We start from the raw sequence: 9824 nt of genomic DNA, 5'->3' as shown, positions 1-9824 counted from the left end.
TTAACTTTCCTAAAACCAGGGTAACGATCTGTCGCACCCCCCCATTGTTATAACAATGTACTAGAGTACCGATTTGTTGTTACCTTGCGAAAAATCGATTTTAATGAAAATTTTTGGCAACAGATGCCACCACTTGACTGTAGTGTGTTGTCTACCATCTGTTTCACATATTTTTGTCCAGGTGGTGTTTTGTTGACTCAGAAATTTTTATTTAGCGATTTATTTTCTTAATTTATATATTCTCTCATTTATTTTATAGCATATTTACGTAATAATATTACTAAAATACGTTCATTCATGCTATAATAAGTTTATTTAGTTATAATAAGTCAATGTATGATAAATATTTAAATTGTGATCTTCAATCATAATATTTTATATATTTTTTTATTTTTAATTTTTTAATTTAATCTAAAATATTAGCACATCGTAAATATATTACTACTGGTTTATATATTTATCACAAAAATTTATATTTTTGTTCGAAATAAAATTAATAAAGAATATTAGTTCCTAATATTCGTTGATAGCAAAATAAAGGTTTAATTCCAAACGAAGGATATATATAATTTGTGATAATTTTAAAACTAAAAATCGTACATTTATAAATGTTATATAGAATTGTACAGAACAATATTTCAAGTCGTTTTGGCTTAGTGCCAAGAACACTTAACTGGACAATGTAAATTTTAAAAAATGTTGCAAATCTTCACAGTTTGATGTCAGGTCCGATATATTATAATTTTTTTCTATTGAAGTTTATATTTAAATGTATTTAAAAATATCGAATTCATAACTACAGATATTAATAAATGTAACATAATTTTTGTCATATGAATATAACGATAAATTGATTTTTGATGAATTTTTCAAATAATATAACCTGTCTGACCTTGTCTGACCAATACTTCCCTTGGCCCTTTTAGAAACTACACGTAAACAGAGGGGCGTGGCAAACGGTAATGAAAGGGTTTAGTTGTAATAAATTATTTCTGATTTAATCTTTCTTTTACCGCAAATTCCACTTCCAATATAAAAGTTATTTTTTAAATAAAATTTTAATTGCCAGGAAAGTTATGCAACTCATTGCTGGATTGTTTAGGAGTCGATTGCAATCATCAGTTCTTCAACAGTTTAAATGAGAAGATATCTAGTGTCAATACATTAGATATTGAGGAGGCATGACTACATTAGCATCCTTCCAGTTAAATATAACATATGTTTGAGCATGTGTTCCCTAGCAAGAGCTATGGAAATTTATTTTTTCCGTGTCCAGTTAGCCTGGCTTTTAGAATACAGTAAATACTACCTGTGTAACATACATTTATGCTCTATATTTATCATCACTAGAATCTTGTACATACCATCTTTTAGTTCTTTTGGTTATGGATCTTTTTTGTTTCTGATAAGGACACATAGAGTTGGTGGACAAATTGTAGTAATCCTAATGTTATGTCCTTTAAAATAGTTTTGTGTAAGTTTGTAGAGTACAAGCCCATTACTTTGACATTTGTAATCCCATCTTTTCTTCAGGTTCATCTGCTGATTTTGGTAAAGTCAGGAGTCTATGTTGCACATTTTTATATATGTTTCAGATAAGCTGATATGGAAAACCAAAAGAAACTTCTATAGTCTTGATAGTTCTTATTTTATTCTTTGACCAGCAGATGAATCAATGCATATAAATAAACACAGCTACTTTTTACCCCAAAAAATCCTGATTGGTTGTGTAGATACAATTGTATGGCTATGAATTTAAGAAGTGATGTCTGTAAACACTTCTTAAACAGAAGTGATGTCTGTTTACAGACATCACTAGATATCTTCTGAAGAAGTGATGTCTGTTTATAGACATCACTTCTTCAGAAGATACCTAGTGTCAATACATTAGATTATTCTTAAGAAGAATTACAATACATTAAAAGAAAGTGTCTGTTTCAATACATTAGATATCTTCTTAAGAAGATATCTAATGTATTGAAACAGACACTTTCTGAAGTGATGTCTGTTTACAAACAGAACAACATCAACAACAGTCTAACATCAAGTCAAATTTGCCAATATAGTTAACTTAGTATGTAAAGACTACACTTTAAGATGGTTTCTTAACTGGATTAAAACCACTTGTGTTTCTTCAAATTGTTATCCATTGTTAAAATATTTTGCTTTATTTATATATTTCACCTTTTAGTGTGTCAAAAGCATTAAAAATAACACTATGTAAACATTTATCTCTAAAGTATCTAAAAGGGAATTGTTACATTAATAATCTTTAATCTAACTGAGACATACAATAATAATATTTTAATACTTCTTAACTATAGAATAGCAATAATACTAATTTCAAATATTCTATAAAAATATTCAAACAATTTAACATACTTCTCAATGTTTGCTAATCATATTACAGGAAATCCTTGTCAGTTTGAAATTCAGGGGATGAAATATTGCAGTTTCAAATTATCTGAGATTTACATATTTCTGTAAAATATGCCAAATGCATGGTGTTGTTCAAAATGATTTTCTAACTTTCTGGTTGTGATCCCTATATAGAAAATTTTTTGATCAGAATTCTAATCTTGCATAGGGAAAATATAGATACCCAATTTTTCTAGCACAGAAAATTTATCCCCATTATTAGACGATAATTCTACTTGGAGACAACTACAGTTTAATAGGAACAATTATTCAATATTTTTTGAAACTGAAAATTCTTAATGTGACTGATCCTAAATATGGTACGGCAGGATGTATAAATACTAAATTCTTATTTTTATTTTTGGTGAATAAAGTTGTAGAAGAAAGGAGAGTGATTTATAGACTAAGGCATCAATATGCTTAAATTTGACACAAGAGTATTCAGCTTTCTTTACCATCACTTTAAAGAACTACAGTAAGACCTCTGAAAGTTGACCACCCAAGAGACTGAAGGAAACAACCCTAACAACTAGACATACATAAACTAAAACACCAAAAAAAATTTACAATGTTGTTGTTTACAGTGTCAACAACATTATAAAAATTGATTTGATTTCCGTGAATCGAAGAATTCTGAATAAACAGGAAAGCACTCTTTAAATACTTTATGCTGTTCATTTTATTTACCAAGTTACTTTTGTGAATTTAAATCCATTAATTACATAATAAAGTATCAGCTTAATTGCTTTTATCATATATTTTTCATAAAAGCAATAAATTTTATATTCAGTCATTTATTGAAGAAAAATTATAATACAAGTTTCTTTTATATTGAGTTATATTAAACATTCAGATCAACATAATTGTTTTAATAAAGTTTTGTATATAATTCCATGATTAAATATGGTCATTTAAATGATTTGCATAGTAAATCTTCAAGTTAATCATTGATCTTTAAAGATAATATTGATAATGATTTGATCAATTTTAAAACATACCTTAGCAATGTTTACCGAACGTTTTAATAAATTCGCAGTTAAAGTCATTCTCGAAGAAAATTAACACAAAATTTCAGAAACAGCCGAACTTCGGTGACCTAAAGCAGTCACCGTCAGTCGAATTGCAACGAACGACTATAGCCCAACTTCCGCCAAATTAAAATCTTCAAATAAGAGAATATTTTTTAAAAAATCTTAGTTCAGAAAGAAAATTTATAACTTTAAATAATTATTATTTTTTTATACAAAAAATTATCCTAGAAAATTTATTACTCGTAAATAATAAACGACAATTTAATTTATAAGAAAGTAAAAAAAAGAGGGTAAAATCGATAGACGGAATTTGGCAATAATCTTAGCCAATTAGAATCGAGTACTCGATATTCTGTTTACAAAGACAACAAAATGGCGCTGAATTGGATTAAACATAGGACTAAAAGAAGACCGAATTTTTCTCCCGCCGAAATCGAAACTTTAGTAGAATGTTTGGAAAAAAATAGAGACGTACAAGACGATAAATTTCCCTTTAGCGATTTACAAGCGTGGAAGGAAATCACGAGAAGAGTAAATATGGTGAGTAACGTGCAGAGAAATAATCAAGAGATCATGTCAAAGTGGAGAGATCTTAGATGCAAAACTAGATTGAAAATTGTTCGTTCTAAAAAGATGAAAGGTGAGTCTTATTTCTTTAATGCAATTTATTTAAATGTAAATATATTATTTTACACTTTCCTCTTTCCTAGATCATTTATCTGATCTCGAGAGAAGAATTGATCGTTTAGGAGAAATATATGACAAACAAGTTAAACGAACAAGCCGTTATAAAATTCTAAAAAAGGTAGATAATTACCTGTTTAATTTCCAATATTGTCAATTATTATTATTTAATTTTTTTGACTTTGTAAGCATTAAGAGAACCTTTTTCAATCTATTGTGGGCTGGGCCAGGCCCAAAATTGTAGTATCTGAGTGGTGAACGATGTATCAATCCCGGTCATATCTTTCACATACCATAATTAGTCTGGATGTATTTACCTAATTTATCTAATCCAAATCGTCCGTAGTCTTAATGTTGGGTCATAAATGATTCAACATATTTGCTTATTTAGGCTGTGTTGTTTGTGAAGATTTTTGAGGATTGTTGTAGGATTTGAACTCAGATCCTTTAGAGTGACAGTTTTATGTCATTGCATTCTTAGCAATCTGGCTGTCTGGGGCCGTGCCAATAGATGAGGAAGAGAGACAACTGTTTCGGGTGCCAAATTGGAAGAAATATGGAAAAGGTGTCATATTGTTTATAAAAGTATAAATATATTGGCACTGTTAGGCTTGTCTTGGGTGCCAAAATTATTGTGAGGTTCTAAACAAGGTCCGAAATCATGAAAATATTGCATTGAATATATAAAAATTTCCTGAGACAAAAACAAAATAAAGGTTATGTAGGGGAGAGAGAAAAAACCCTGCAACCCTGCAGTTGTTAAAACAAACACGATAGGAAGATGAATGGATTGGGTGGAATGTTCACAGGGGAAGATGGAACTCTGACACAAGCACTTGTAAACAATCGATCTCGGTTAAAAAGTCAAAAAAGGGGACAGATTTGATGAATAGAAAAACATCACATACGATTGTTAAAGTTCCAAAATGACAGAAAACAGAAACAATGGACTAAATTATGAGTGCCAGATTTATAGTTCCATCAACAATCTCCAATCATAGTCGACAAAAAGGTGTCGTATAGATGCCTCCAATCGAATCTTTCTTGTGACCCAATTCTTGTGTCTTGGTTTTCACCTAGAAACGAAAGGGAGACCAATCGGGAAGCGAGGAAGGGGATACGGGACCAATCAAAAGGTGAGATTCGAGGGAAAAATCCTATAAAAAACCTGAATCTCAAGGCCAAAGCGCCAATTTTTGCCTAATGTAATTGTAATTGCAACTAATCTGTGTCGTTGACATTCCCATATCAGAACATTGACATCTCGAACTAACAAGCACCATCACTGGTCATCACGAGACATCCAAACAGTGAACTGACAAGTGAATTCTGTTATTTTGGACTGTGTGGAATTGTTGACCTAACTTTCTACGTGCACTACCTGTCAACATTCATGTAAGCATTAGTTTATTGTAATAAAATGGTTTTGTTGTAAGGACATGTCATCTTTGCCTCCAGCATCACCACCCACATATGATCAGTCCCTAGACTTTTCCTGACTACCAATTAACTAATTGCCCCTAAAAGTCGGCAGACTTACATTATTTGGTTTGACCCTGTGGCTGTCAATTGTTAAATTATATTGCATACTGAAATATAATATTTCAATACCATATTTTCACTTAAACAAAAAGATATTTTTTAATTGAAATTTAAAAATTTAATCAAAAAATTGTTATTTTTATTAATACGGAGAAACCTTCATTAATGAACACACCTGAATAGTAAACACCTCTATTTAATAGACATTTTTACTAACCCAAGACACCTCAAATAGGATGTCTATTATAATTACCTCTAAATAGCATATTCTGTTGTCCATAAACAACCTTATGAAAACAGAGAATTTGTTCAAATACTTTTTTAGATGACAAATTTTGACTATAGGTGTTGAATAAAGACAGGTAGAAAATAGGAATAGGGAAGGAGGGCAGGTTGTAAAAAGCTAAACAATACTCTTTATCTGTTAGAAAAGACCAATCTGGTTAAGTTGTCAGTCATCACTTACTGTCATATATATTAATGTTACTGGGCTGCATTTTGAAAAAATTGTAGACCTATAAATTCCCACTATTGTCCATTATCTGTCTGTCCTTTCTTGAGTTACATAGATGAAAGCCAAGACCAGATGTGGAAAGATTAGGGGAGGAGGCCCCAATTAATTGTATATAAATTTCTGATGCAAACTGGGTCATGTTATTTCAGTTCAAAAATTTCCCCTGAAAGGAGTTAGGTAGATGATCGACACAACTCTATTGCTAACAGGAAAAGTATGATGTACAGGGGTAAGACACTACTAATTTGAGGTGGAGAGCTTATATTTCAAATTAAATAAATTTAAAAAATATGATTAAAAATTGCAGCCCAGTATTGTGATGCTGTCACAATAAATAATAGCTTGTTTAGCTTACTTTTATTCCTTGATGATTTCCTTGATGTTATTGTTGAAATTAAGCTTATAATACCAAAAAGCCATAAATTTTTTCAGTTATTCATTCATTCAATAAAAACTGTAGTACAGTAGTAATGAAAAGCAGTTTAAAAAGGTTACAACAACAGTGTTTATGTAGTAAAAGTTTAAAGGTCATGTTACAAAGATGATTTGTCAGCCACTTTAAAGTGGGGGAAGTTATTTGGTACTCTCACATTAATGACATTATTTATGATCTTAACTTGTGGGGTCTTAGATGTAATTTTTAATAAATCATTTATTGAAAAAAGTCAAATGTTTGAAAAATTATACCTACTTGATAATTATAAAGTAGACAAATCACTGTATTAGTTATTATTACTCACCTAGATCATAAATGGATTTATAAATGTAAGAATACTGAATACATTTCTCACTCTGAAGTGACTAGCAAGTCGCCTTCATAACTCGATATTCAAACTGACCGCCTAAACCAACCTCATCTACCCTTCTATTCATAACAACAGTTTCATTTTTCTTTTTCATTACTTCTACCCATGTCATTTTTGATGAATTAATAATTAATCAATGTTTATGTTTTATCCCAATTTTTATGTTTCATATAAAGAATCCTGTCCAATCTGTTTGGTATTTAGAATTCAATTAATGAGGTTTTTACAGCTGAAAAGATAAATACTGTATTTACTCTCATATAAGACGAGGTATTTATTCATTTTTCATTGCTTCAAAAACCTGGGTCGTCCTATATGCACGAACGAAGGATTCTTTGTGTTTTTGCAATAATTTCTGTGAACCATGTGTACTTCATGCTGTCATTATAGTCTATCGTAAGTTGGCACCTACTGTAAACAAATTAAGACACACACCCCTTTGTTTAATGGTACTACATCCATCAATTAAAAACCGTGTTGCATCTCATTCATTCGCAGAAAATAGTTTCTTATTATTTATGAAAACATTAATGAAATACAAGTCACTTAGCAATGATTATAAATGTACTTATTTTATATTAGTTAAATTGTTATTTTTAATGATTATTAGCACATTCTGAATCATTAACACCTTAAGTTCCCAGCAATTTTTGATATTAATGTAATTAAACATAAAAAATACAGTAGAGCGTCGATTTTCCGAATCAATTGGGGACTGGGGTTGTCCGGATAACTGATATTTCGGATAACTGATTTACATACGAAAAAATAGTTTAATGTATCCGATGTCGAAATTTTTCTCCGTTGCGTGTCGCTTTGCGTTGAATTTTCATCGNTTATATCAAAAATTGCTAGGAACTAAAGCGATTAAGGTAGATCTAGCTGTCCTTTACATCCATAAACGTTATATATCAGTGGAACAAATGGAGTGAGCTTTGAGCGTTCCACGATTTTTGGAGACTGTCTATACACGGGCTTCCTAAACAAGCCTATATGTATGTTTGTCCAAGAAATTTTTGGATGAAATACAAACCGCACAACTTCAAAATCGCATAAAAATAATCCACATAAAAAGAGACCTTACAGTATTCTGTTTTCTGTGAAGTGTTGTAAAACTCACTGTACCAGTAGTCCAATGTGAGGTGGTGCTACATCCTGAATGAATATGATAGAATGGAGACATCTTTGCTACTGAAGTTGTGAAAAAACAAAGTTGAGCAGCATGTCTTGATACCTAATAGCAGTAACAGAACAAGTCACTGTTCCTGTTGTGCAATTTTCTTCAAAAAGTAGAAACATGCTAAACGATGTAGTGAAACCACATTATAAACCAACTTTCAGTGAGTGTAAAGATGTCTGCTGAAACATGAGGATTATTTGCAACTCAAATGCAATAATTAGGTTGTGTTATATCTATCATTCATATAAAAATGTGCTTTGTCACTCCACATGATCTTCAAAGGCCATCCTGTGAAGTAATCATCCATTTCATTTGAGCTAATTGCAGAGCAAACTGCATTCCAGTTTCTGTATCACCATGAAGTAATTTGTGTGAAAAATTTTATACAGGATTTATAAACTTCAGCATTTGATGCAAGATTTTCCATGCAGCTGTACATGGCATATTCAGTTGCCTGGATATTGCCTAAGCACTACTGGAACCTTGTGCATTAGTCATTCCTTGTTCTACATCAATAACTGCAACTTCTTCAAATTGTTAAGGAATAATCAGTACTTTTCTTGCTTATTTACATTTATTTCTTATAGAGCCAAGTTCACAAACACTAAAACAATTAAAGTTGGGTTTTATTTTAGGATAAAACATTTTTTCAGACTCATCCCATCTTCAGATAATACAAGTTTGAAATAAAACCAGAACATTGAAGGCTATTTAAATCTTTAACAGAAATTCAGACAAATTTTACATGTTTAAAAATTAAAACATAAAAAAATTAATTAAAAGTAAACTAATATGAAACCAAATAAAATAAGTTAAAGTAATAAACCCAATGATTTTTCAAATGCTAAGAAATGACAAAGCACCCGTAGACAAAAAACTGGTTCCAGGGGTATACAGAAAACAGTTACACAATAAAAGGCGCCGACCAAAAGGAGCTTTATTACATAGGGGCCACAAAAAGATTGATTAACAAAAAGTTGAAAGAGCATAAAAGGGATATTTGATATGAACAACCAGTAATATAACGCTAAAACTACATGCGCAATCTCATTAACTTGTCTATGATGTGTCTGAACGATAATATTTCAATTGAATGATCGTGCTTCTGGACATGTACCACATTTTCTGTGAAAATTTGTGTTTTTCAAATTGATTCACCTTGTGCATTAGCCAACTATATACTTTATATCTTTAGAGAATAACATTTCCAACTCACAGGGAGTGTGATTGGAAATGAGGAGCAATCACTAGTGCCAATCTTCATCCAGTCATATTTTGATCATTATTAACTGATGTCTGTGAACCATCTCTCGGCAGTGTTGTCCTGATGGAAGTGCTCTGCTTTCCTATGCGTCAACCACCCGTCGCGTTCATTGTCCTAATCGCAGTGCCTTGGATGTACTGTACTAATGGAACTACAGTGAAATTGCGCTCAAGAATAAGGCTACGTGCTATAGGTAAGTATTATGCCTTATCGAATAATATCTACAGAGTTTGCACTACTCTCAAAAGTTTGCATCCTGAAAGCAATACTACTGTATGTGATATACAACAAGGGTTCTGATCATCATGGTCTGATTATGTGTGAACCAATACAATGTCCCTCAACAATCTTATCTATTTATTTTTATTTTATTTCATTTTTTTTG

General features: G+C 31.0%; 2 protein-coding genes across 2 annotated transcripts in view; one reads left to right on the top strand and one right to left on the bottom strand.

Moving 5' to 3' along the window:
• LOC111626999 (cytochrome b-c1 complex subunit 2, mitochondrial-like) overlaps positions 1–3571 on the bottom strand; it is an 11225-nt gene extending 7654 nt beyond the window's left edge. Inside the window, exon 1 of the mRNA XM_023370537.1 lies at positions 3417–3571. Coding sequence (XP_023226305.1) covers positions 3417–3464 — 48 coding nt within the window. The 5' untranslated portion in view covers positions 3465–3571. The remainder of the gene's footprint in view (positions 1–3416) is intronic.
• A 199-nt stretch (positions 3572–3770) lies between these two features.
• LOC111626997 overlaps positions 3771–9824 on the top strand; it is a 22259-nt gene continuing 16205 nt past the window's right edge. The window contains exons 1-2 of the mRNA XM_023370536.1: positions 3771–4089; positions 4160–4254. Of these exons, the coding sequence (XP_023226304.1) occupies positions 3822–4089; positions 4160–4254 (363 nt within the window). The 5' untranslated portion in view covers positions 3771–3821. The remainder of the gene's footprint in view (positions 4090–4159; positions 4255–9824) is intronic.

Source organism: Centruroides sculpturatus, unplaced genomic scaffold (assembly GCF_000671375.1).
Source record: "Centruroides sculpturatus isolate CEXI.00-Female unplaced genomic scaffold, Cexi_2.0 scaffold445, whole genome shotgun sequence".
Classification (NCBI taxonomy): Eukaryota; Metazoa; Arthropoda; class Arachnida; order Scorpiones; family Buthidae; genus Centruroides; species Centruroides sculpturatus.
The sequence above is the reverse complement of the archived record's forward strand: the minus strand, read 5'-3'. Positions and strand labels throughout refer to the sequence as shown.